Consider the following 27,871-nt stretch of genomic DNA (forward strand, 5'->3'; position numbering starts at 1 on the left):
AACTCCAGTACTTTGGCCACCTCATGTGAAGAGTTGACTCATTGGAAAAGACTCTGATGCTGGGAGGGATTGGGGGCAGGAGGAGAAGGGGACGACAGAGGATGAGATGGCTGGATGGCGTCACGGACTCGATGGACGTGAGTCTGGGTGAACTCCGGGAGTTGGTGACAGACAGGGAGGCCTGGCGTGCTGCGATTCATGGGGTCGCAAAGAGTCGGACATGACTGAGCGACTGAACTGATACAGTTCACTATGTGGTCCAGTGGCTAAGACTCCATGTTTTCAATACAGGGGCTGGGTTCGACCCCTGGTCAGGGAACTAGATCCCACATGCCACGACTAAGACTCAGCACAGCCAAGTAAATCAGCAAAGACCTACTGTACAGCCCAGGGAACCGTACACAGCATCTTATGACAGCCTATAATGGAAAAGAACCTTAGAACGCATTATGCATAAATGAATCATTTCACTGGACGCTTGAAACCAACACAACATTGTAAATCAACTATATTTCCCTAAAAAATTGTAAAGGGTGAATTTGGCATGTAAGTTTCATCTCAATGAGACTGCTCCAAAAAAAAAACAAAAACACAGGCAATTCCAGGTTCTCACGCTGCGACCTTGATCAGGTTCTCTGATCAAGTTCTGAGTTCCCATTAAAAACAAAAGGGAAAACCCTGCCCTTTTTCTAACAGTGTCAAATTCAGAACCTATCGTCACACAGGACCTGCTCACATCTCTCTCCTCTTTACAGACAAGACTGTCGAGGCCGTACTTTCCAAAGACCCTAAAGTCAAAAGGTGGCAGAGTCTGATTCCAAAGTCTTTGGTCTTACTCCCCAGTCACCCGCCCAGTGTCTACAGGCCTGTGATCACCAAGGAAGGTCTGGCTACACCCCAGCTGGGGAACCCCAAGCATGCAAGCAGGACCAGTTACAAAAATTTGGTGTAGCCAAAGTAAAATGTGGGATTTCTTGTTTTTAAAAAAGTTTTTTTCTGGGACTTCCCTTGTGGTTTAGGGTTTCCCTCCTGGCTCAAATGGTAAAGAATCTGCCTGCAATGCAGGAAACCTGGGTTTGATCCCTGGGTAGAGAAGATCCCCTGGAGGAGGGCATGGAAACCCACTTCAGTAGTCTTGCCTGGAGAACTCCATGGACAGAGCATAGTGGGCTACAGTCCATGGGGTCGAAAAGAGTCAGACACGACTGAGTGACTAACACACTCCCTGGTGGTCCAGTGGTTAAGAATCTGTGCTTCCACTACAGGGGCCATGGGTTTGATCCCTGGTCAGGGAACTAAGATTCTGCATGCTGCATGGTGCAGCCAAGGAATAGACAAAGAAAAGAATTTTTTTAAAGAAATGTTTTCCCCCTCCCTCCCCATCCCCCATTTGCTACTGAATGTCACGCTCCCTGGGCACCAGGATAATCACTGGCAGACCCTCAAGAGGGTAGGGGGTCGTGGAGCCTGCCGGAGGGCAGCCAGCCAGGAATTGGTCACCAGAACCCATCAGGGAAGTGGGACATTGCACGAGCATGCAGAGCCTGCTTCCTTGTCCTGTCAGCTTCAAAACGCAGAATCACCGGTCCCAAAACAGAATCAAAATTCACGACCCGCGTCAGGCTGGTTAATGGCTGCAGAGCATTAAACCAGAGGGGTTTGCACTCAACTCACTCCCTTCTCTGCCTGGGCCGGCTGTGCAAGGCCTCAGAGACACTGCGCGTAGCCCGCAGACCATGTTTAGTTCAGACATGCAAATGGCTGGGCTGCACCCACACATCACCACCACCCCCGCCCTGCCCCTGCCCGCACGCCGACCCCAGCCTAGTTAAAACGCAGATGCTTATCCAGGGGGGTCTGGATGGCGCCTGGAATTCTGCTCTTCTAACCAGCTCCTGGAGGCAAGGCCGACGCTTCAGATCCATGGGTCACACACACTTGGAGGTGCAGGGAATGGTGAGAACACTATTTTAGAGTACTGACCCCTCATCCCAGCTGAACCGTCATCAATGCTAAACATTTGCCTGCTCCATTCCGTGAGGTTTTCGATGTGGCCGGTCACATCGTCTGTGGGGAAATGACAGACCTGTGGCTCCCTTTCCACCCTTTATCTGATTAAGGGGGCTCCCCTTGCTCCTACTCTGCAAACAGTGTGTGCATGTGTATGCGTATGCGTACGTTTGTGAACCATGAATGGGTGTTAATTTTGTCAAATGTTTTCTCTGCGTCAAGCTTGCTAGGCCTCTGCGGCTACTGTTTTGGGCTTGTTGCAAGCTGGCAGGCAGAGGAGCGGGCTCAGATGTCCTGGGGGAGGTGTCCGGGGTCAGGGCCAGCAGTAGGTGGGGGCTGGCCACCCATCCTGGCCGTGGGCCCCGGGGCCAGATGTTTGGGCTTAGCTGCCTGGCCAAGCGGGGATAAAGTGACCGGATAATTAAGCACCCGCTTCTTTGGGGCTGGCAGAGGGTGGAAGGACCTTGGGCCCGGGAGACCCCACCACCCTGGCTTGCAGACGGTGGAGCCAGGATTCTGAACCCCGAGGGGGAACCCTCTCAGGGGGCCTGGAGCCAGGGTGCACCTGCTCCCATCTGGGGATGAAAGAGGGCGCCTCTGGCTTCCGAGTCAGGGTGCCACTCTTGGAGCCCCGACGAGCCGGGACAGCGAGGGGAATGCAGGCAGACGCCCTCCCCGGGGCACCAGTCAGCAGTTATTTAAGTCATAGGGCTTAATGGGACCTGGGGGGAACAGAGGATTCTCGGCGTGCTCCTTGGTCTGTTGGCAGGGATAGACAGCTCATCTACCAAGACCCCCAGACAATCTCCCTCCCCACCCCCAGCAAGTAACTGGACCCCGCTGGCCTTTGCCTGACCACGGGGGCGCCAGCTCCGTGACCTTCCAGGACCTCAGAGCCAGGCTCTGGTCTGCGGAGAGGGGGGAGGAGGGGAGCTGAGGGATTGACACCGTGTTATTCTGAGGCAGCTCTGCAGCTCTGCTGTGTGACCCTGGGCAAGAAACTTGCCCTCTCTGAGCCTCAAAGCCCTTTCTGAAACAGGAGTCAAGTTGCTCCCTCTGAGGGCTGGACGGAAGGGGGGAGGGAGTGTATTGAGAGTCCACAATGGACTCTCAGTGGTAAAGAATCCCTGGTGGCTCAGTAGTAAAGAATCCACCTGCCAATGCAGGAGATGCCAGTTCGATCCCTGGTCCAGGAAGATCCCACATACCCTGGAGCAACTAAACCTGGGGACCCCAACTACTGAGCCTGTGCTCTAGACCCCAGGAGCTGCAACCACTGAGCCCACGGCCTCAGCTATGGAGCCCACACACCCTCAAGCCTGAGCTCTGCAATGAGAGAGGCCACCACAATGAGAAGCCCTGCACCACAGCCAGAGAGGAGACTCTACCCCCTGGAACTAGAGAAGGCCCACACAGCAGTGAAGACCCAGCACAGCCAAAAACATATTAAAAAAAAAAGAGAGAGAGCGCGAGCCCCCACTGTGTGGGACACAGACAAGCACCGTGAGGAGTGGTCGCGACCACTCTTGTTGACTCGTGCCAAGCTCTGCTGTCACCTGCAGTAACTCCTCTAATCCTCACAACCACCCCAGGAGGCGGGAGGCACAACCACTACCCCCCCTTGTACAGATGGGAAAACTGAGACTCGAGAAAGCAAATTAACTTCCAGAGTCCCCACAGCCAGCATATGGCCTCAAAGCCAGGGTGATCTGACTGGGGGCATGTAACACCTTATGAGCAAGGGCCCTGGGTCAGATGGGCCTGGGTTCCAGTCATGAGCCTACTGCATAGTCCCTGGGTGACTTGGGGCACAGGACCAAACGTCTCTGTGCCTCAGTGCCCTGACCTATAAAGTGGGGATAATACAGTAATAACTATCACATAGAGAGCAGGTGTCAAGAGCCAGGCCCTGTGTTAAGCACTCTCATATAGGCATTAATCTATCAGTTAATCATCACAGCAGCCCCACAGGGTGTATATTATTATCTCCCTTTAAGAGATGGGGAAACTCAGACCAAGCGGTAACTGACTCAGGGCCAGGCCCACAAGGGCTCAAACTCAGGCATTTAGGCTCCAAAGTTCACCCACTCCCTGCTGAGCTGTAGAAACAGTACCCTCCTCAGCGGCTGTTCATGAAGATAAAATGACATCATGCGTGCAAAGCCCTCCACACAGAACCTTACCCGTAGGAAGTGCCCGGAGAACATTAGTCATTATTACTATGACGATGAGCTCAGTCATTCAGAAGGTATTAATGAAGGGGGCATGTTGTGTCAGCCTCCATTCTAAGAGATGGACATACGTCTGTGAACAAAGATTTCTGCCCTCGTGGGCCTTCATCATCACCATCGTCACTGCCATCGTGATTACCACCGTCACCTCCACTATCCTCACCATCACGACCACCATCGTCACTTCCATCATTCGTCATGATAGTCTTCACTGTGACCTTGGAGACCGTCACCGCCATCATGATCACCTGCAGCACCCTCATTATCAGCATAATAATCATCGCCACCGTCACGACGATTGTCTTCAACCTCACCGGCATCATCCCCATGACCACTTCCATCGCTGTCATCACAACACCATCACAACAGCTATCTCCGTGATCTTCGTGACCATCATCGCCACCATAGTATCACCATGACGATCATTCCCATCAGGATAGCTGTCCCCACTAGCTTCATGCCCATCATCACCACGGTCACCTTCATCGCCCCCACCATCACCACCTTAATGGAATGATCATCACCAGGATCACCTTCATCCTTGCCATCACTATCACCTCCTCCTCTTCACCATCATGACCATCATAACCATCACAGTCCCTTGATTGCCTCGTGTGGTGCCTGTGGCATTCACAAACAGATCGGTCTTGTGATTCCTCCTCCCCTAGTCCCCCAGAAACATCATTCACACTTTGTTTTTAAGTAGATACTTTGGTTTTCCTTTGTTGTTGTTGGGGAGTGGCTTAAGTCCCTCCGATAAGGTCACACATCTCCCCGCAGAGGCCTATCTTCCCACTCAGGGGTGGTAGTGGTTGGTACAGGTGTGGTAGGGGGCCAGGCCACCTCTGCCAGTCTCTTCACAACCTCACCCAGCTGCCCCAGACCCTGGGCGGCCTCCACCACCTGGGTCAAGCCCAGTCCCAGGGCTCGGCGCTCCTGTTGATCTCGCTCCAGGGCCTGGGTCAGCCTCTGCAGCTGGCTGCCCACATCCCTCACAGCGGCCACCAGCTCTACCAGGGCAGGTGGCTCGCAAGCCATGACCCTCACAGGCGGCACTGGGGCCTCACACGGGCCCGGAGGGCCTGAGCTCGGACTGGGAGCTGGCCTGAGAGAGAGGTGATCAGGGGGCGGTTGATCCAAGGGGTGGGCCATAGGAGCCAGATGGTCCCCAGATGACCCCACAGGGGTCACAGTGGGGTCAGGGGCTGAGTGTGGAGTCTGGGTAGGTGGAGAGGTTACTTGGGGGCTCTGGCTTGTGGTTGGTTTGAAGTTCTCAGTGGACGGTATGTCCATGCTTGGGGCAGGAGACAGGCTGGACTCTGAGGCTGGAGATGTGGAGGGGCGAGGGGCCCCCATGAAGGTCATCTGGGGGTGCAGGCTGGGCTTCACTAGAGAGGGAGAGGGAGATTCTGTTCCCAAGGGAGTTAGAACGGACTTGGCAGTGACCATAGAGGCTGAGGTGAGGTCAGGAGTCATGGTGTGGTAAGTAGTGGTCGTGAGGTGAGGGGTCGTGGTGGGGCGAGGGGTTGTGGTGGGGTAAGGGGTGGTGATGGGGTGAGGAGTTGTAGGGTGAGAGGTGGTGGCAGGGTGAGGGGTCGTGATGGGCTGAGGGGTCGTGGCAGGGTAAGGGCTGGTGGTGGGGTGAGGAGTCGTAGTGGGGTGAGGGGTTGTGGTGGACTGAGCAGTAGTGATGGGAGGGGGGGTCGTGGTGGGGTGAGGGGTTGAGGTAGAGTGAGCGGTGGTGGGGGGATAAGGGGTCTTGGTGGCGTGAGGGTTCGTGGTGGGGTAAAGGGCAGTAGTGGGGCGAGAGGTCACTGTAGGGTGAGAGGTCGTGGTGGGATAAGGGGTCGTGGTGGGATAAGGGGTCGTGGTGGGATAAGGGGTCGTGGTGGCGTGAGGGGTCGAGGTGGGGTAAAGGGTAGTAGTGGGGTGAGAGATCGCTGTGGGGTGAGAAGTCATGGTGGAGTACGGGGCTGTTGTGGGGTTAGAGGTCATGGTGGAGTACGGGGCCGTGGTGGGGTGAGAGGTCATGGTGGAGTATGGGGCCGTGGTGGGGTAAGAGGTCGCTGCGGGGTGAGAGGTCATGGTGGAGTACGGGGCCGTGGTGGGGTGAGAGGTCATGGTGGAGTATGGGGCCGTGGTGGGGTGAGAGGTCGCTGCGGGGTGAGAGGTCATGGTGGAGTACGGGGCCGTGGTGGGGTGAGAGGTCATGGTGGAGTATGGGGCCGTGGTGGGGTGAGAGGTCGCTGCGGGGTGAGAGGTCATGGTGGAGTACGGGGCCGTGGTGGGGTGAGAGGTCGCTGCGGGGTGAGAGCTCATGGTGGAGTACGGAGCGGTGGTGGGGTGAGGCCCGGTGGAGCGGTCTGGGGAACTGGAAGGTTCTGGAACTGCGCTGGGCTGTGGAGACGTGCCCCGGCCTGGGGCTCTGTCCGGCTCCGGAGTCAGCCCTGAGGTAGGGGAGAGGTGGGTCGCCGCCGCCGGCGCAGAGGGGTCTGAGGTGAGCTCCTTGGGCGCGGTGGGCGGTGGGGTGGGCGAAAGCCCAGAGGTCGGCGCGGGGGCCGCGGAGGCGTCAGGGGAGGGCACGGTAAGGCCAGGGCTCGTCGAGGTGCGGTGGGCGCTCCCGCGAGAGGCCGCGGCCGGGCTGGACGGCACCGCGGAGGTCCCGTCAGGGGTCTCCTCCGGCGTTGAGGCCGCCGTGCGGATGAGCGGCGGTGCCGAGGTGGAGGTCAGTGGAGGGTCGGCTGGCCCCGGCGCGGCGGAGCGGGGTGGGGAAGGGGCGGCGGGCGCAGTCCTGGCCGTCGTGGGCCGCAGTCGGCGCTCTGGCCACCGTCTCCTCAGGGAGCCTGGCGGAGGAAAGACAGACGACCGAGGTCAGGCCGCCCCGCCCACCCCGCGGCGCGCCCCGCCCTCCACGCGGTGCGACCAATGGGGAGGCACGGGGCCTCGTGACGTCACGGGTCGCCGGCAGACTTCACCCGGCCCTAGTGCCCCACCTCCTCGCATGCTCCGATGTCTCCAAGCGCCACCTGGCGTCCTCCCCTCCGGAGGATGCGGGGATGGGCGCGCGGGGAGAGCGGGATGCAGGATGGCTGGGGTGGGGGGGTGTGCAGGTGATGTGGGAGGATGCGGGAGGGAGCCAGGGGAATGCGGGCCGGGGATGTGGGATGCAAGAGTGGGCGGAAGGGCAGAAATGGGGTGAAGGGAGATAAAGAGGCAGAGGGCGTGGGAGCTGCTAGAAGAATGTAGGAGGGGTCGGAATCAAGTAATCAAGACCAGTATCTTCTTGCCCTATTTTTAAACAATCAAAATTAATGCGAAAGATCCGCAGTTAACAAAAAGTCAAAATTTTAATTCAAGTCAGGATCCGGCCTACCTCACTGGAGTCCCCCCTAAAATTGTCTGTCAGATCCTGGTGAGGTAGGTCGGATCCGACCTAAGTTAAAATTTTATTTACTTCATTGTGGATTGTTTTTGCATTCGTTTCTATTTTTTTAACCAATGGTATTAAGATTTTATCTTCATTACAAAATGCTTGGAATGCCCCCAAATTTTAGGCCTTAACAAGGGAGAAACCTTCCCCTCTTCCAGGCCCTGCTTCCAGATAAATGTGATTTTTTAACCTTTTTTGACGGATGAGGAAAATCAGGCCGAGAGGGCAAGTAATGTGCCCGAGGTCACACACAGACACAGCTTGAAGGTTACAAGAACAAGGTCTGAGCCCGAGTCCTTTGCATCCAGAGTCTGGGCCAGTGAGTTATCACTTTCTCAGCAGTGGGAATGTTCTGTGCTGGCCAGTATGGTAGCCGCTGGTCACCTGTGGCTTCTGAGCACTTGAAATGTGGTTCAACTAAGGAACCAAATGTTTCCTTTTTCAATTTTTAACATTTTTATTTTGGCTGCGCTGGGCCTTCATTGCTTTGTGCGGGCTTCTCTTGTTGGGGAGCACAGGCTCCAGGGCCCCTGGGCTTCAGTACACGTGGCTCTCAGGCTCTAGAGCGCTGACTACCATAGTTGTTGAGCACACGCTTAGTTGCTCTGCGACGTGTGGGATCTTTCCAGACCAGGGACCAAACCCATGTCGCCTGCATTGGCAGGTGAATCCTCATCCACTGCGTCATCAGGGAAGCTCTCAACTTGTGTTTTGTTTTACTTTGAATGGATTTCCTTTTGCAAATGTTTTTAAACAACAAAAAAGTATGAATACTTCACAAATTAGCATGTCATCCTTGCACAAGGGCCATGCTAATCTTCTCTGTATGGTTTCAACTTTAGTATATGTGCTGCGGAAGCAAGCACTGTAAGTTTTTTAATTAAAATATAGTTGATTTACAATGTTACATTAGTTTCAGGTGTACAGCAAAGTGATTCAGTCAATCATAAATATATCTATAGATCTTCTTTTTTGGATTATTTTCTTGTATAGTGTTTGTCGCTCAGTCATGTCCAACTCTGTGACCTCATGGACTGTACCCTGCAGGCCTCCTCTGTCCATGGAATTCTCCAGGCAAGAATACTGGAGTGGGTAGCCATTCACTTCTCCAGGGGATCTTCCTGACCCAGGGATCAAACCTGGGTCTCCTGCATTGCAGGCAAATTCTTTATAGACCGAGTCACCAGGGAAGCCCAGATTTTCTTATGTAGGTTATTATAAAACAGTGAGTACAGCTTCATGTGATAAACAGTGGGTCCTTCCTTTTTCAGGTTTTTTATTAATTAAACAGCCACCTGTGTTGGTAGCTACCATATTGAACAGCACAGCTTGACTGAATTCCACTTTTCTGCAGGGTCCCTGAGATGCATCATGTCCCCCTGCAGGGTCAGAGGAACAGCTAAGTAAAGGGCTTGGCCTCCACCCAGGCCGCCCGGATTTAAACCCCAGATCCTCTGCTTCCTAGCTGGGTTCAATTCAGTTCAGTTCAGTTGCTCAGTCGTGTCCGACTCTTTGCGACCCCATGAATCGCAGCACACCAGGCCTCCCTGTCCATCACCAACTCCCAGAGTTTACGCAAACTCATGTCCATCGCGTTGGTGATGCCATCCAACCATCTCATCCTCTGTCGTCCCCTTCTCCTCTGCCCCCAATCCCTCCCAGCATCAGGTTCTTTTCCAATGAGTCAACTCTTCGCATGAGGTGGCCAAAGTACTGGAGTTTCAGCTTCAACATCAGTCCTTCCAATGAACACTCAGGAATGATCTCCTTTAGAATGGACTGGTTGGAACTCCTTGCAGTCCAAGGGACGCTCAAGAGTCTTCTCCAATACCACAGTTCAAAAGCATCAATTCTTCGGTGCTCAGCTTTCTTCACAGTCCAACTCTCACATCCATACATGACCACTGGAAAAACCATAGCCTTGACTAGACAGACTTTTGTTGACAAAGTAATGTCTCTGCTTTTCAATATGCTATCTAGGTTGTGAGAGGGTAACAGGCAGGAAGGCCAGGGGTCTCCAAATGGAGAAAATAGCCTGCAAGTGTCAGACATTTTTATCTCTCTTAAGCGGCAGGAGGAAACAAACTAGCGATATTTTTTTTCCTTCTCTATACAAATTTAAAAGGACGTTTCTCTTAAAATTCTGTGTTGCCATAATGACACCTGGTTTCACCTGAAGTTAACCAATGCCTTTTTCTTATGGAAATGTTTATCTTAAGCTATGCTAATATACTATGCATGTACCCCAAACTCTGTCTTCAAGTCAGTTCTGCCTTTTGGGCTCAGAACCTACTTGATAAACCAGTATCCGACATTGTTCCTCTAATCTATGTAAATGAAACTGTTTGTATGGTGCTCTGCCCTTCTTCAAGTTAATCCTTTTATGGCCCAAGATAAACCATTTGGAACCAAGATTATCCCAAAATACATCTTATGGGTGAGGGGCCTGGTGCCATTTTAAGTTTTGAGACATTCCTTTCATTAACAAACTGCTGGTGACTATATAACATCCAACTAAAGACTAGCAGGGGGGCACTCTTTCTGCCCCCTTTTGATGCCTATGTCAGAAGCTTTCTCTATCTCCTTTATACTTTAATAAAACTTTGTTACACAAAAGCTCTGAGCGATCCAGCCTCGTCTCTGGCCCCGGATTGAATTCTTCTCCGGGGGCCAAGAATCCCGGCGTCGTAATTCAACAACCTTTCAGTTGGTCATAACTTTCCTTCCAAGGAGTAAGCGTCTTTTAATTTCATGGCTGCAATCACCATCCTCAGTGATTTTGGAGCCCCCAAAAATAAAGTCTGACACTGTTTCCCATCTATTTCCCATGAAGTGATGGGACCAGATGCCATGATCTTCGTTTTCTGAATGTTGAGCTTTAAGCCAACTTTTTCACTCTCCTCTTTCACTTTCATCAAAAAGTTCTTTAGTTCCTCTTCACTTTCTGCCATAAGGGTGGTATCATCTGCATATCTGAGGTTATTGATATTTCTCCTGGCAATCTTGATTCCAGCTTGTGCTTCTTCCAGCCCAGCGTTTCTCATGATGTACTCTGCATAGAAGTTAAACAAGCAGGTTGACAATATACAGCCTTGACGTCCTCCTTTTCCTATTTGGAACCAGTCTGTTGTTCCATGTCCAGTTCTAACTGTTGCTTCCTGACCTGCATACAGGTGTCTCAAGAGGCAGGTCAGGTGGTCTGGTATTCCCATCTCTTTCAGAATTTTCCACAGTTGATTGTGATCCACACAGTCAAAGGCTTTGGCATAGTCAATGAAGCAGAAATAAATGTTTTTCTGGAACTCTCTTGCTTTTTCCATGATCCAGCAGATGTTGGCAATTTGGTCTCTGGTTCCTCTGCCTTTTCTAAAACCAGCTTGAATATCTGGAAGTTCATGGTTCACGTATTGCTGAAGCCTGGCTTGAAGAATTTTGAGCATTATTTTACTAGCATGTGAGATGAGTGCAATTGTGTGGTACTGGGTAACCGTGGGCAAATGACTTAATTGCCTCGAATCTCTGTTTCCTCCCCTTCTGTAAACCATGGATGATCCACGTATCTCCCCTATAATCATGAGAGTTCAGCGAGACTATGCGTGCACAGAGTGCTTATGCAACGCCAAGCAGGTAATAAGCATTCTCATCATTACTTATATTGCCACAGGCATTGATATCTGTGCCTCAGTTTCTCTCATCTGTGAAACGGGCACAATTATAACACCTACATCACTCATTAGTCCTTGTGTGGCTGCTACAAGTATTAACATATATAAATGTTAAAGACTAACACACATAAAGTGCACAGAATACTGCCTGATGCATGATATATTGCTCCATAAATGGTGACTGTTCCTAGTTATCGTTTCAAGAATCTCAGCTCGGTTTGTGTGCACAGGGGCTAAGATACCTAGAGTGGTGTTGGCTTTTAATTTTTTAGACCCAAGGAACAGAGAGTTGAGCTAACTATACTCCCCTGTACATTGTCATCAATAGCGCCTGCAAAGTCTCCTCTCGTTTTTTTCTCTTCTGTAGCCCCCATCTGCATTCCCCTCATGCTCTCCCACAGGCACCTCCAGTCTAATGTGCATCATGTGTGGTCTTAAACAACATAGAATGCACAGATGTTTTCAAGTTAATATAAAAGTATATGTATATTTTGGGGTTTGTGCTTTTAATTTCTGCAAATAACATTCTGCTGGAAATCTCATTCTATTTCTGAACTCAGTGTAATGTCGTTAGTACCTATGCATGTTGCTGCGTATACGGCCTGCCACTGCTTTAGCTACTGCACAGAATCCATCAGGTGTAACCATTTCTCTTCTTCCTTACCTTTCTCTTGGACACTTTAGTTGCCTCCCATTCCCTAATACATCCTCACACATATTCCTTTGTAAGCCTGTGAAAGAATTTCTCTGGATGCAAAGAGCCAACCCATTGGAAAAGACCCTGATGCTAGGAAAGATTGAAGGCAAGAGGAGAAGGGGGTGAGAGAGGATGAGATGGTTGGATGGCATCACTGACTCAATGAACATCAGTTTGAGCAAATTCTGGAAGATAGTGAAGGACAGGGAGGCCTGGCATGCTGCAGTCCACGGGGCCGCAGAGAGTCAGACATGACTTAGTAACTGAACAACAGCAAGCAGATCTAGGAGCAGGGTTGCTGGGTGGGTAACGTACAATCATATTTAATTTCACTAAACGTCACTGCTGCTGCTACTGCTGCTAAGTCGCTTCAGTTGTGTCCGACTCTGTGCGACCCCATAGACGGCAGCCCGCCAGGCTCCCCCGTCCCTGGGATTCTCCAGGCAAGAACACTGGAGTGGGTTGCCATTTCCTTCTCCAATGCATGAAAGGGAAAAGTGAAAGTGAAGTCGCTCAGCTAGGTCCCTTTTATTGAATTGCTCTATCCAGTGGGGATGCCTGTCTCCCCATGCCCACACCTACAATGGGTATTATTGAGCTTTCCATTTTTTTTCCACGCTTGTCACTGTTTTCATTTGAATTTCCTGACTCGTTATGAGCATGAGCATTTCCAGACGTACTCGCTGGGCATTCGGGCTTCCTAGTCTGCAGATCGGCTGTGTGCACCTTTCCCCCCATTCTCTTACAGGATTTCCTCTCATGCTTTTGTTGACGTGCCAGAGTGACTAACATGGTACAGGTTAGGGTTTCTCCACCTCGGCTCTGTCGACATAAGGGGCTGGCTGGTTCTTTGTGGTGGGGGCCCTTGTGCAGCCTGGCCTAGACCCACCAGGGACCACTAGCCTCCCCTCTCCCAGCCGTGACAACCTGAAATGTCTTCACGTGTTGCCAGTTATCCCAGTTGAAGACCAGTGGTGTCAATAACAACCCTTTGTTTCAGGATATATTTCTGCCTGGTCTTTCTGGGGTGAGAGCTGGGTCACCACTGGGAAATCTACAGTCCACCTCTCCATTCTGTTGTTGTTGAGCCGCTGAGTCGTGTCCAGCTCTTTATGACCCTCTGGACTCCCCGCCAGGCTCCTCTGTCCATGGGATTTCCCAGGCAAGAATACTGGAGTGGGTTGCCATTCCCTTTTCCACCACCTCTCAACCCCACCCCACCCCCGCCACATGCCTCACCTGTGTCCCCACGGAGCCTGGGAGCTAGAGAGGGGTGGCCTGAGCTCCTGGTGGTGCCAGGGGGGCCAGGCGTGGCTGCAGCGGGTGTCTCCTTGGCCAGGACTCCTCCTGAAGGTGTGTCCCCCGTCCGGGAAGGCTCACGACAATCCTTGTCACCTTGAGAAATAATAGAGAGAACCGAGTAATCCCTATCTCTGTGTTCTGAGGCTTTCTTCCCAGGATGCCAGGTTTTAGGAGGACTCTATCGAGAAGAACACAAATAGGAACTGCTTTCCCTGTTAAAATGTCAGCCCACCAAGGGCAGGCATGCTCCCTGGGCCTGTGTGTTCTCGAAATGTGTTCTAAGAAATGGCCACATGCTCGTTCATGGTTCATTTGTGTGTGATCGATTTGATTTTTTCATTAAAACATACACCGAGAAAAGGGGACGCACAGGGCTTCCCTGATAGGAGTCCGCCCTGCAGCGCAGGGGACACCGCGGCACAGGCGGCACTGGCAGGCAGACTCTTCCCCACGGAACCACCAGAGGAGCACCCGTCTCTCTAGACGCTGTCCAGCTGCCCTCACAAGTGGGTGCAGATCCTCAGGCCTGCCTTTATCCCAAATCCTTGCCGCTGAAAGACATGTTAATTTTTGGCAAGCTCATGGGGAGCTGGTGGGCAAAGAAGCTGCAGGTTCAGTACAGATGACCACCCTGAAGCCCAGAGAGGGCAAGGTCACACAGCTAAGGAGCAACATTGGGCTTCAGATCCAGCAGGCCTACCTGGTTCTGAATGGAGACCTCCTTCCCTGTGGGAGCAGATAGAAATAAAGCCCGAGGCTGGCCTCACCCCTGGCCACTCCCCCTGCCTGGCTCACTCCACTCCAGCCAGGCTGTGGGCTCTTCTCTCAAGACCCCACCACAGGGCCTTGACACATGCTGACCCCTCTGCCCGGAAAGCGCCTTTAGCTCCCTCTCCAGGCTCCCCATCACAGCTGACATCTTTACAATGGACCACAGCCCTCACCCCCTGCTGCCACCCCCACCAAGCACTCCACTTCCGCCCCACCAACCTCACTGCTGTGTCTCAAACCAGCTGAGCACACTCCCACCTCGTGGCCTTTGCACGTGCTTGCAGACTGCACTTATGGAACACTCTCCAACCAGGTATTTGCATGGCTTTCCCCTTCTTTTTTTCCCTTTCCTTTCATTTTATTTGAGTGCACTGCATGGCAGGTGGGATTTAAGTTGCCTGACCAGGGACTGAACCCTCACCCCCTGCATTGGCAGGGCCGTCTTAACCACTGGGCCATCAGGGGAGTGCCCCCGACCTCTTGAGGCTGTCACTTGACTGGCATTTCCTCAGTAAGTCATCTCTTAACCATCCCATTTTAAATGACAATTCTTCGCTCCCCCCGTTTCCCCTCCCTTTCTCTGTCCATCATGTTCCCAGGGGTTGGGACTCATGCCTGCCACACAGCAAACACCTGAGGCATGAACTAATGCCTGTGTCTTCAAACTGCATCGTCCAGGAAGCCTCAAGAAATGTTGCTTCAAATAAAATGGAAAGACACTTCAGCCTTCATAAGCTTCCATCTTCACCTCCTGTGCACTCTCTCTAGACCTGCACGGCGATCTCACAACTGTTTGTTCATTCATTCATTCAACACAGATCCCGTGGAATACAGATTAATGCTCCCCAAAGATGTCCAAGCCCTAACTCTCAGAACCTGTGAATATGTTACCTTTCATGGCAAAGACTTTGCAAACTGACTAAGGGCCCAGTCCTTGAAATGAAGGGTTTATCCTATATTAACCCAAGGGAACCTGATCTAATCACATAAATCTTTATTCTTAGAGAATCTATCCCAGCCGTGGGCTTCCCTGGTGGCTCAGTGGTAAAGAATCTGCCTGCCAGTGCAGGAGCCATGGGTTCCGTCTCTAGGTCAGGAAGATCCCCTGGAGAAGGGAAGAGCTTAGTGGGCTATAGTCCATGGGGTCACAAAGAGTTGGACACGACTAACACACACACAAATCCTCACTGCAGTGACAAAGATGTAAAGATTAAAAAAGGACCACAGAGATGCAACATTGCTGACTTTGAAGATGGAGCAAGGGGGCGTGCACCAAAGAATACGGGAGCCTCTAGAAGCTAGAAAAGGCACAGGAACAATCTTTCCCTTCAGCCTCAGAAAGAATACAGCCCTGCCATCTTTCATTTCAACTAGTGAGAGACCTCAGGGGGGCTTCTGACCTCTAGAACTGCAAAATAATAAGCTTGTGCTGTCTTAAGCCTCAAATGCGTGGTGGTCTTATGGCAATAATAGAAACTGACATAGCTAAACCTGAGATGATGTGTCCTCAATGGGCAATGCAATTATCTCAACTCCAGTCTTCGCTGCTCAGAGAAGCCCCTTCCTTGTGGGGTCTCCTGGTGGAAAGGATGCCATCTCCTCTGCGAGCTTTTTCCCACTGCTCTACTAGAAATAATCGCGGTGTCCCTGGGATTCTACAGCTGTTGTTCATTTATGGTAAATAACTCTAACAAGCAGTGCATTGCGGTTTTAAGTGATTTCACACACATTTTGCTCATTGAATTGGGACCTGAGGTCACCCAGCCCCTTGTTCTAATTCCAGTGTAGTCACAGCTGGAACCCTGGCAGCCAGACTCCAGAATTCACACTTGCAATGACTTCAGTAATTCCCCAGTCCAATGAGCAAACTGTGTGCGAAATCGTTTAAAATGGATCTCAGCCGCGGCTCCTGAGTTCAACTTCCCCGAGCCTCCTTCCCCTCCCTCCCACTTGAAACACAGGGGCAACACCAGGACCTATGAAAGTGTGAAGGTGTTAGTCGCTCAGTTGCGTTCGACTCTTTGTGACCCCATGGACTGTCGCCCGCCAGGCTTCTCTACCCATGGGATTCAGGACTTACGTCACCCAGTTAATGGCATGTGTTCCTGGCACTGTCCTTGACTCTTTCCAGGGACCCTGGAGCTGCAGCTTTTTAATTTGCTTTTTTCTAAGTAAGGAATTGCACCTCAATGAAGCGGAATCATTTTTTTCAAGGCCACCTTGTTAATAAGGACAGAATTTCTGTCGTTTCCACCTCTGCCCACCCAACCCTGCCCCTCTTCCCAGTACTAAGGTTGCACATGTGACCCCTGGGATTTCCATCGCGCAGTGCCCAGTTCTGTACTAATCTGTGCTCACGCACCCCCTTTCCCCGACCAGGAGCAGGTGGGGTCTCAGAGGCCCGCGCACCGCCGCCCTCAGAGCTGCGCACGCCCAGCATCCGACCGTCTCCGCCGCGAGGGGGCGCGACGAGAAGGACCGGCGCCCGGCTACAGAGACCGAAGGCTCTGGAATCCTGGCCACACGGCACGGCACCTCTGGAAACTGAGCCCTAAGTCACGATTCGGGTGCCCCCCCACCCCAAATCTCGGCGGCTCCAAGGCCTGCTACGTGCCCCCGCCCCGTCCCTCCCGCGGAAGCAGGACACCTGAGCAGAAGACAGACCCAGGTAGGGGTGAGGGAGGGAAGAGAACGACAGCGCGCTTCACGCTTTTATAGCTGTGGAGTGGGCCAGCTGGCCAATCAGGAAGCGTACTGCGCCTGTGACGTCACATGGCGCTGGGCCATTGACGTCCCCCCGCCCGCCCCTCCAGCCGAGGCCCCGCCTCTCTCGCCGAGGCCCCGCCTCTCGCTCCGGCTCCGGCTCTCGACAGAGACGGGAGGGTGGGCAGTGAGAAATGGAAGGAAAGAGCCAGACGCCGGGGCGATAAAAAGAAGTTGACCGAGGTGGGGGAGGGCGGAGAGAAACAGTAATGGTGGGACATGAACTTGATAAGGAAAGAAAACGAGGAAGGTGACGAGAAAGAGACATTGTCGGTGAAAAAAAAAAAGTGATCGAGATGCGGAGGGTGAGAAGTTGAAAAAAGAAGGTGAGAAAGAGGAGCAGAGAAGGATCAAGAGAGACTGAGCAGGCTGGAACAGAGATCTCTCTCTCTCTCTCTCACACACACACACACACACACACACACACACACAGAAATGGGAACCATCTGAGCGGGTCAAGGCCCCAGTGTACACACACACACACAGAAATGGGAACCATCTGTGCGGGTCAAGGCCCGAGTGTACACACACACACAGAAATGGGAACCATCTGAGCGGGTCAAGGCCCCAGTGTACACACACACACAGAAATGGGAAGCATCTGTGCGGGTCAAGGCCCCAGTGTACACACACACACAGAAATAGGAACCATCTGAGCGGGTCAAGGCCCGAGTGTGACCAGGCCACAGGGAGACAGAGGCCATGGGGCAGCGGGGCTGGACCTGTGGGGCTGGAGGCTGCCCCCACTGGCCACAGTAAGGGGTCAGGCTGGGGAAAGCTGTCCATCCGAAGGCCCCCAGCCCGCCTCCGAGCCTCAGCCCCGCCCAAACCAGAGCATGGGTTCAGAGAACAGGCTTGAGGGGCTGGGGTGGGGCGGCGGCATGGTGACAGCATGTCCCTCCGTGTGGGGACTGGGGAACTTCTGCGGAGGCACTGCCTCCAGGGACACGGGCTTTGACATCAAGGCTGATTCCCAGAGGCCCCAGAAGATCTGCAGGAGGACAGGGAGCAGGGCTCTGCCAAGCCTGGCTTGATTCTGAGACGCAGGGCGGGGCAGAGGAAGGGATCTCCTCTTCGAGGCTCTTGCAGGACAGTTACAGACGAGCCAAGGGAGGGGTAGTTGTTAGCGTCTTTGGAGCCGAGGAAAACCTGCCTGCGGTATCGGAGACCCGGGCCAGCTCTTTCAGGAGGGTCTTTCAGGAAGCCCGGCAGGGAGACGCTCCTCCCCACCCCACGCCTGCCCCTCACCTGTGCTCGGAAGGCGCCTCGTTGCTGGGGCAGGGGCCCTTGGGCTCCCCGTGGTTTCCCGGGAGAGGGTGTGTCCGGGCACCCCTGCAGCGGCGGTCCCCTTGGCTAGGTCCTCCCCTGAGGTGGGGTCCCAGGTCCAGGGGGGATAGTCCTCCTCGTCTGCGTAGCCTGGGGAGGAAAGCGGGGAGGGGCGAGCCCCGTCTCAGGAGTCCTTACCACTGCGGCTCTGGAGGCCCCTGCCAGGACCTTCCAGGTGCGACTCCGGCCACGCCCCTCCGCCCCGTGCCCCGCCCCCGCTCCGCGCTCCACGCCCCCTTACCAGTGCAGGTGAGCCCCACGTCCTCCTCGTGGTCGCAGTTGTGCTGTCCCCACGCCCGGGCCGGGCAGTCGCTCAGTGAGGATTCGCTGCCCTTGCAGCCCACGTCGTCCAGCCAGATGGGCCCGGAGCCGGGGCCGTAGTGGGTTTTGCCCACTCGAGGCCGGACCCTCCCGCAGCCCAGCTCCCAGCAGGCCACCATGCTGTCCCTCAGGTCCCAGCCGTCATCACAGACCGTCCCCCAGTGTCCAGCGTGCCACACTTCCAGCCGCCCGGCACACCGGTTGGGCCCGTCCGCCAGACGAACCCGGAGCGGGCCTGCTGGTGGGAAGCCAGAATCAGGAGGGGTCAGAGGGGGTCTGGAGGGGCCAGCCTCAGCCTTCCCGTTCCTCCACTCACCTGCTGCGCCGGCGGGGGAGGGGGCCGGGTCCGTGGATGACTCTGGAGAGCCTTGGCCTGGGAACTCAGCAGATGGCTCCACTGTGGCCTCAGAGGTCACTAATCGGGGGCCCTGGGTGGCCGGCGTCACCACGGTCTTAGAGGTCCGCTCCCGGGGGGCTCGAGAAGTCCGAGTTACGGTGGTGTGCGAGGTCAGCCTGCGGGGGGCCTGCGTGGTCAGCCTGGTGGTAAACTCAGAGGTGGGTCTTCGGGAGGCCCCTGTGGCCGGGGTGCTGGTGCTGGTGGTCCGTGAGGTCAGTTCGGGGGTACTCTGGGTGCCCGAGACCCTGGAGTGCTTAGTGGTTGGCATCGCCGGGGGCTGAGTCGTCGGTCTCTTTGCGTTCTTGGTCACCCACTTCTTGGTGCTTTTGGGCGTCTTCCCTGGAGCCTTGGTGGTGGTTTTCTCGGGGATGCTCGGGGTCCGCCTTGCAGAGGGCTTGGTGGCCAGCTCCCCCGGGAGCCAGGTGTCCACGTCTCTGCCCAGGCCGGGGATCCAGCTCCAACTGAAGGGGTCTGAGATGGAGTCCAGGCCGGGGGTTCCTGGAGACGGGGGTGGGGGGTGCGGCAGGGGAGATGGCAGACACTGTGAGGTCCCCAGCCAGGCCCCGCCTTCTCCTGTCACCCCCTGCAGACAGCCACCGAGTTCCTGAGCACTCAGCCTCATCAACAGGTGGCATCTGAGCATCTCCTATGAGCCAGGCCCTGTGCCAGGCCCAGGGCACTCGGTGGCCACCCCTGCCCCATCCTGCCTCTGAGCATTTGCGGTCCTGAGCTGCCTGCCTCCCTTCGCCCCCTTACTCTGACCTGTCCTGTCTGCCCAGCCGCTGCCCTTCCCTCTGTACCTGCTGACTGGTCACCGCCCCACCAGGGTGGCACCAGGCCATCCCCCAGCTCAGAACCCTGCTGTGTCTCCCAGAGCCTTGGGGAGGAGAGGGAAAGGAGCATGCCCCAGCCTCGGGCTTCCAGCCTCCACGGCTCACCCAACATCTTCCTGGGCAGCACAGGGAAGGTGCTGGATGCTGTGGGTGATGCCGAGGGTGAGTGGTGCAGAACAAGGGTCAATCTGGCCCACAGAGGGGTCTGGCCCTTCGCCCCCAGCTGCTGGAGGCAGGGGCACCCTCCCAGCCCTGGCAGCGTCCTGCATGGTTGGAGCGTGTTGCTCGCCTGGGGGCCTGGGACCAGCCAGGTCATCTCTGCTAACAGCGTGGCTCGCGAGCGCCATGGGCCGCCAGCCCCATGGGAGGACCCAGCTCCTGAAAACGCTCTGCCACCGGCTGGGAAAGCGTCACGTGCGTGGTCGCGTGTCATTGCCGGTGTTGGGAGCGGAGCCGATTAAGTGCTGTCTGCACCCCTCCCCTGGGAGAGGAAGGTTCACAAGGGTCTCTCCCGACCCTGCCCCAGCTGCCTCCTCCCTCATGATGTGAATCTGAGCCCTTCTGCTGCGGGAACCCCTGCTCCTGAGTCTGAGAGCTTCTCTGACCATTGTGACTCTTTCTAGAAAACTGTGGAACCTGAGGGTGGTCTTGGGGAACCTCCCGAGTGACAACGTGTCACACAGGCTCGTGTCTCTGTCACACAGGCTCGTGTCTCTGTCCCTCAGTGAGCCCCGGGCTTCTTGGAGGCCAGAGCCCTCGTGTTCTGAGCCCCCTGTACCAGGCTCAGAGTCTGCCGCTGGATGAAACAATGGTGCGGGAGAGAACAGGCCAAGGCTGAGCTCGCTTCAGCGGGCCCTCCGTCACGCTGGCTTCTCGCCATCTCTCGGTGCCCCTGTGCCTGCTTCCTTTCATCTCAGGGAGGACAGAGCTCCCCTCCAGGAGGGAGACCTCGTGATTCTTGGTAGGAAGAAGAGGAGGAAGGACCCCAGCTGTGCCGCTTAGTTGCTGTGTGACCTTGGGCAAGTTACTCGGCCTCTCTGTGCTGCAGCATCATCACCAGGCTTCCCTGCTGATGGCGGAGAATCTGCCTGCAGTGCGGGAGAGCTGGGTTCCACCCCTGGGTCGGGAAGATCCCCTGGAGGAGAGCATGGCAACCCGCTCCAGTTTCTTGCATGGAGAATCCCATGGACAGAGGAGCCTGGTGGGCTACAGTCCACGGGGTCGCAAAGAGTTGGACGCAACCAAGCAACTAACGCTAACATCTCTATCAGTAAAACTGGTGTGTGTGCGTGCATGTATATGTGCATGCGTGCATGCGTGTATGTCTGTGTGTGTGCGTGCACACACCCAGTCGCTCAGCTGTGTCTAAATGTTTGCAGCCCCATGGACTGCAACCTGCCAGGCTCCTCTGTCCATGGGATTTCCCTGGCAAGTATACTGGAGCAGGTTGCCAATTCCTTCTCCAGGGTATATTCCCGATCCAGGGATGGAACGGTATCTCCTGCATTGGCAGGCGGATTCTTTACCACTGCACCACCTGGGAAGCCCTCACATGGGCATAATGTCCATCAGTTTGGACTTATCCTGAGGTGTGAATGGGCTCACATGTGTGAAAACAGCCCTCCTGGGGCAGGGGTTAGGAGGCAGGCTCTCACTCAACATTAGTGCCAATGTCAGTTCCTGTTCCCTCCTCCAGGAAGCCCTCCAGAAGCCAGCAGATGGCGAGGCCTCCTCACCTGCACAGGTGACTCCAACGTCCTCGTTGTGGGCACAGTTGTGCTTCCCCCAGGGAGAGGCGGGGCAGTCAGCCAGGGCAGCCTCGGTCCCCGTGCACCTCACATCGTCCAGCCAGATGGGGCCGGCACCCCAGCCGAAGCGGCCGGCGGTGGGGTCGGGCTGCCGTGGCCCCCCACAGCCCAGCTCCCGGCAGACCACGGCCGCGTCCCGCAGGTCCCAGCCATCGTCACACACGGTCCCCCAGCGTCCCGCATGCCATACCTCCAGCCGGCCTGAGCACCTGCTAGGTCCCGCCACCAGGCGTAGCTGGGGGGACCCTGGGGTGGGGGTGGGGGACACAGATAATTCGAAGTGGGCCCTCCGCCATCTTCCCTCTGTGCATTCACCCAGGAGGAGACCCCAGCTGGCCCAGACGCTCTGTGCTCTTCTCCCCTCTGTCCTCTGAGTGGGGAGGGGCCCCTGGGGAACTGCGGGAGGGGGAGGGCAGGAAACCTACGCTCAGCCCCACACTTGGGGTTCAGGGGAGGACAGGGGGCTCACCGGCGTCCGGCCCAGGCTCCTGAAGGGCGGTCGGGGGGACAGGCGGAGCTGAGACACCGGGCGTCCATGGGGCCAGGCTCGCCGTGGGGGGTGGGGGCCTGGAAGCAGCCCCCCTGGGCCCCGAGCTGTTGCTGCCTGCCGCGGGGGCCGTGGGAGGGACATACCCAAGAGGCATACCTGCGGCGTGGGAGGGGAGAGGTGACCACCAGCCCCTGCTGTGTGGCGGGCGGCTCCCCGACCACCAGCCCAGGACCACCATAGTGGGGATTCACATGTGAGCATGAACGGCGTGGCGGGCCACCTGGACGGAAGGAGTGCGGACACCCGGAGGGGTAAGCTTTGGAAACACATAGCACCCCAGCTCTCGCCCCTCCGGGCGAAGCCCCCCAGGCCTCCCTCCCTGGCCTCTCCCTGGGGCTGCCCTCACCGTCACACACGGCCCCAGCATCCTCCCGGTGGTGACAGTCGTGCTGACCCCAGGGCCGTGCCGGACAGAACCGCAAAGCCGTCTCGTTCCCCCGACAGCGGAGGTCATCCAGAAGGATGGGCCCCGCACCCTCCCCGAAGAAGGCGCCCCCGGGGGCGGCCAGCGCGCCCCCGCAGCCCAGCTCCCGGCAGGCCACGGCGGCGTCGCGCAGGTCCCAGCCATCGTCGCACACGGTGCCCCAGCGCCCGCCATGCCACACCTCCAGGCGGCCGGCACACCCATGAGGGCCGTCGGCCAGACGCAGCCGGGGGGCCGGACCTGGATGTGGAGAAGGGGGGAAAGCAGAGAGGAGGGAGACTGCAGTGGACAGGCAGGAACTGCAGCGGTGAGGATGAGGGGGCAGGCCTAGGCCGAGTGTGGGTCCTGCTTCACACCCAGCACAGGGCTGCAGAGCGGACCTCCATCCTCACAAGTGAGGAAGAGGCTTTGACACGGACCATCTGGATGGACGGAGTGCAGGCACTGGGGGGGGTACCCCAGGAAAATACACAAACCCCCAGTTTGCATCCCTCTGCTCCAGGCCCAAGTCACGCTGCAAGAGTCCAGCTCTGCTCCGTCCACTGCCCCATGCACATCCCTGCCTCCCCAGGGAGAGCCCAGGGCACACCTGCCGACGCCCACCCCCACCTCCCCAAGCAGGTCCCCATGCCCAGTTGCCTTCCTCAGGCCTGCAGAGCAGGGCTTCTCAGCCTCAGCTCCCGACACAGGCACTGTCCTGAGCACCATATTATGTCCAGCCGCATCTCCCGGCTCCACCCCAGTCACCCCCCCCAAAAGGTCTGTAGACCCCGCACCAGCCACCCTAGCAGGGGTGCTGAGAGCTGGGCCAGAGGTTTGGGGGCATTTCTGTTAGGTGTTTGTGCATGAGAGCGGGGCCAGCTCTGGGCAGTGAGGAGTCCATCTCCAGCCCCCAGTCGGTGTCTACAGGGGACAGACCAGAGAGGGTGCCACATCCCTGGCCTGCATGACCCAGCTGCACGTGCCAAGCTCCTGCAAGGCCCACCCCGAGGAGCAGAGGTGGAGCTAAGACACCAAGCTCCCGGCCCCTCGATGGGGTTCGCAACTTCTCCCCGGAGCTTAACCGCCCTGAGGAGCCTGGGCTGACCTTCCAGGCTTCAGAGGCCACAGCTCAGCCCCCACGGTATGGCCCTCAGAGGGGCCAACCTCACGGCTACAGGTCCCTCGACCTGTGTCGCCCTGGTCGCCACCCCCACCACACCCCACACGCCAGACCTGGACATCATCCCTCTGTGCAGCAGGGCTGGAGGTCATGCTTTGGTGGAGCCTTGGCTCCATCTGTGGGTGGGGGTGCGGCTCGGAGCGGCTCTCAGCTCCCTCTCCCAGTTCCCACCCACTCCCTGAAGCATTTCCTGGCCCCTGCCTGTGTGGGTGGGTGGATATCTGCCTCCAGTGGGTCCTTGAACTTGCCCACCCCACACCCATGCGCCGCCCCGCCCTTTGCCGGCTGTGTCCTCCTCCTGCAGAGCGAAGATTCCCAGGTCCGGAGAGGGCTCTGGGTCAGTGGCCGCATGCATGAGGCTGAATGAGTGTGGGTGTCGGGAGGAGGGAGGGGGACAGGGCCAGGGGGAAAAATGGGGAGAGAGGGGAGGAAGGGGGAGAGGAAGGGAGCGAAAGAGAAGGAAGAGAGGGAAGAAGGAAGACAGGAAGGAGAGAAGGGGGCTGGAGAAATCTTTTTGAAAGTCATGACATCTTTAGGGGCATGGCCCGCGGGAGGGGCGTGGCCCGCGGAGGGGCGGGGCCCGCGGGAGGGGCGGGGCCCGCGGGAGGGGCGGGGCCCGCGGGAGGGGCGGGGCCCGCGGGAGGGGCGGGGCCCGCGGGAGGGGCGGGGCCCGCGGGAGGGGCACGTACCTGTGCAGACCAGTCCTGCATCCTCGCTGTGGTCGCAGTTGCTCCGGCCCCAGGGGCTTCGGGGACAGTCTCTCAGGGCCTGCTCTCCGCCTCCGCACCCCACGTCGTCCATCCACACGGGCCCCGCGCCCGGGCCGAACCGAGCCCCCCCAGGGGCGGCCAGGGCCCCCCCGCAGCCCAGCTCCCGGCAGGCCACGGCAGCGTCCCGCAGGTCCCAGCCGTCGTCGCACACGGTGCCCCAGCGCCCACCGTGCCACACCTCTAGGCGCCCGGCGCACCCGTGGGGGCCGGAGACCAGGCGCAGCCGTTCTGCGGAGCGGGCGGGAGGGGGAGCTGTGAGGGGCCTAGTGGAGGCGGCTGGTACACTCTCGTTTTCCGTCTGGGAAAACGGTGGCCCCGTGGGGTCAGGGGACTGAGATCAGCCTGCCAGCCGGCCAGTGGCAGAAAGTCAGGGTCTGGACAGGGCCCGGGGCCTGGGGGCCTGCCACGAGTGGTCTACTGACCAGACGGGGAGCCTGGACCTGGCTGAATCCCCGGGGACATGGTGCCCCCCTACCCTGCACCTGGGGTCCCCAGTTTGGTCTGGGGGGCCTAGGGCCTGACCCCTTCTGGAGTTGCTGCAGATGGAAGGCCTGCCTCGGACTTACCCTGGCGGGGGGCTCCAGCAGTCAGCACTGGGGCCCTGGTGGACTTGGCCAGCTTGGGCAGCCGGGGGCTCTTCTTCCGGGAGCCACTCTGGGGGGTTCCGGCTGGGCGGGGGGCTAGGCGAGGAGGGGGACAGTACGGAGGGCAGTTGGCAGCTGAACCTGGGGCTGTAGGTCAGTCCTGAGAGTCCCCAAGGGTCTGAAGGGGGCGTCACGGGGGGCCCGGGGAGGGTGGAGGAGTCGGGCCTCTGTCCCTTCTCCCTCACGGCCAAATCAGGAGCCAGAGCACGGGAAGGGGCTCACCAGGCGTCACTGGGGGCTCCTCAGAGCCGGCGCTCAGCTCCCCTGCTGGCCCCGGCCAGGGGTCCCCATCCAGGACTGAAGGTGGGTCGTCGTGGTCCCTGGAGTCTGTCCCACGCTGGCCTTGGGGACAGCAGCCTGTTGCTGGAGGCCACGCTCCCTCCTGTGGGCCTGTCTCAGGCCCGGGTCGCCCCCACCCCACCCCACCCGGCATGGCTGAGTTTCAACCAAGCCAAGTAGGTTCCCTATCAGTTTTTACCCTTGCTTTCCTCTCTCTGAAGACAGATGCTTTTTGCTGACACAGTTGATAAGTGGCCCATGAGGAATAATAGTCATGAGACCCCCTGAGGGGAGGGACAATGCCCCGTTCCAGTCTGTGCAGACCTGCTCTGGCCCCTTTAAGTCTTCCTGCACCTCTTTAGGTGGGGGGAAGCACAGGTGCAAATAAATAACTCTGGCTCGCCATCTGCACCATCCATCCTGTCTGAGTTCCCCGTGTGAGTTCATGATAAACTTCATAGTTGTCCTTTACAGAGCTGCCAGCTTTATCAATCTCAAAGTTCCTTCCAAAGAGTTTGGAGGATGTTCTTCCAACACCCACCGTCTAACACCCCAGTGCTATGGAGAGGGCAGTCTCTCAGTGAGGCAGGGGTAGGGTGTCTGGACTTCTGGATGCACAGAGTTAGTTACTGGGCTGAGGGTCCCTGGGCGTTGAGGAGGTTGAGGACCCCTTACCTGCACAGACGACCCCCGCATCCTCCTCGTGTGAGCAGATGTGGGCCTTCCAGCCCCGGTGGGGGCAGAGGCCCAGCTGCCGCTCCCCACCCCGGCAGGCCAGTTCACTCAGCCACACGGGCCCCGCACCCTCCCCGAAGAAGGCGCCCCCGGGGGCAGCCAGTGCGCCCCCGCAGCCCAGCTCCCGGCAGGCCACAGCAGCGTCCCGCAGGTCCCAGCCGTCGTCACACACGGTGCCCCAGCGCCCGCCGTGCCACACCTCCAGGCGGCCTGCACACCCATGGGGCCCATCAGCCAGACGCAGCCGCTCTGCAGGGACGGAGGAGAGGCTGTGACATCCTGGAGACCCTGGGACTGGCGGGCAGGGCAGGGGCTGGGGGCTGTCCTGCAGGGGCGTGACCGGGAGCCCCTTAGGAAGCAGGAAGCTGGGTGACCGTGTGGTCCTGCAGAAGTGGTGTGGGGGTCGTGGGCACACGGGGGTGGCCAGGGTCCAAGGGAGGGTGAGCCCGGGCCGGGCATGGGGAAGGCTTGGAGCTGAGCGCACCCAGATGGGAGAAGTGTTTGGGGCCACTTACCAACAGCCTGGGTCCCCATCAAAGCCACTGGAAGGGAGGTTGGAGGGGTGAGGCAGTGAGGTCCTCGCTCCTCTGAACCAGAAACCCCGCCGCCGGGAAGGAGGACTCGGGCCCAGCGCCTGGCCGAGGCCCAGGTCCTTGGGATGGGCGGAGCCCAGAGGCCTCAGGTCTGGGCAGGGGGCCAGGCCCTTGGCTCTCCCCACTGGGGGCCTGGCTAAAGGTGAATGATGGGTGAACCCCCCCTGCAGGGTCAGGGCTCATGGAGGGGAGAGGAAGTCCTGGGGTCTCCTGAGAAGGTGGGACTCGGGGTGCCTGAGGCCAGGTCCCTGGAGGATCAGTCAGAGGCAGCCAGATGTCCTGTGCTCCCCCACATCCCCCCCACCAAGCAACAGGGACGGGGCCCTGGAACTCAGAGGCTCTGCAGTGGGTCAGCTCAGGGGTCAGAGGGCCGGGCCCGGGGCCCCTGAGTCCCGGAGGAGGGGAAGGGTCACTCACCGAGGAGGCAGGCCAGGACCCTCATGTTTGCAGAGTCAGGGTGGGGACAGGGTGGAAGTGGACGGGAGCAGGAGCTAGGAGGAGGGGACCGCCGACGCAGGAGGGAGGGGAGCGCCTGCCAGAGGAGCCCTGGACCCGGGGAGGAGCAGGCGGGGGCTGGACGCTCTGCAGGAGGAAGAGAGGCTGCCGAGGAGGCAGCAGGGGACAGGAGCGGGGCGGGGAGGGGGCTGGCCGGCGGCTGAGGCCTGGGGAGGAGGGCGGTGGCGGGCGGGAGGGAGGGTGTCCAACTGCAGACACCCACACAGGAGACAGCCGGCTGGCCAGAAGTGCCGCGCTCAGGCTTGGGGGGCGGCAGGCTGCAGGGGAGGATCCTGACAGGGTGCGAGGGCGGGGCGCCCACCCATCTGCTGCTTCTCCTGTCCCGCCAGGGTGGTGTGCCGGAAGCAGAGGGCTTTGAGGGTGGGCTCACATCAGCTGCCGGGTTGGGGACCTGGTACAGCAAGAGGGCTTGCAGGCAGACACCAGGAAGGACTTCCTGGACTGGGAAAGGAGAGAGAGACTCCCTTCTCCATTCCCCCTGGTGGATTTGCAGGCAGAAGTCATCAGCCCTCTGTGTGTCTCCCAAGAAAACTGGGGTCAGGGGTCGAGAGGGCCAAGGGTCAAGACTTGGGTGGGGGAGGACGACTGCACACACACACACACACACACACACACACAGGAACGTACTCTTTCTCTCTCTCTCT

At 57.6% G+C, this 27,871-nt stretch overlaps 2 protein-coding genes and 1 non-coding gene across 3 annotated transcripts in view; all 3 read right to left on the reverse strand.

Moving 5' to 3' along the window:
- The window catches only part of ZNF865 (zinc finger protein 865), a 68,221-nt gene extending 63,966 nt beyond the window's left edge, over nt 1-4,255 (reverse strand). Inside the window, exon 1 of the mRNA XM_052655927.1 lies at nt 4,194-4,255. Within this exon, the coding sequence (XP_052511887.1) occupies nt 4,194-4,217 (24 nt within the window). The 5' untranslated portion in view covers nt 4,218-4,255. The remainder of the gene's footprint in view (nt 1-4,193) is intronic.
- A 321-nt stretch (nt 4,256-4,576) lies between these two features.
- SSC5D (scavenger receptor cysteine rich family member with 5 domains) lies at nt 4,577-27,153 on the reverse strand. The gene is made up of 14 exons (XM_052655916.1): nt 27,129-27,153; nt 26,634-26,660; nt 26,059-26,367; nt 25,327-25,446; nt 25,027-25,140; nt 24,380-24,688; nt 22,451-22,768; nt 22,024-22,200; nt 21,483-21,800; nt 18,833-19,411; nt 18,437-18,751; nt 18,118-18,285; nt 13,273-13,428; nt 4,577-7,084 (listed from the first exon to the last, which is right to left on the reverse strand). The coding sequence occupies exons 1-14, from the start codon at nt 27,151-27,153 to the stop codon at nt 5,004-5,006; spliced, it is 5,016 nt and encodes a 1,671-aa protein (XP_052511876.1). The 3' UTR covers nt 4,577-5,003.
- On the reverse strand, nt 8,431-8,537 carry LOC128064250 (U6 spliceosomal RNA). The gene has a single exon (XR_008200967.1). It is a non-coding gene; the product is annotated as a U6 spliceosomal RNA (small nuclear RNA).
- Nucleotides 27,154-27,871: the final 718 nt, after the last annotated feature.

This window comes from Budorcas taxicolor, chromosome 18, assembly GCF_023091745.1.
Source record: "Budorcas taxicolor isolate Tak-1 chromosome 18, Takin1.1, whole genome shotgun sequence".
Taxonomy (NCBI): Eukaryota; Metazoa; Chordata; class Mammalia; order Artiodactyla; family Bovidae; genus Budorcas; species Budorcas taxicolor.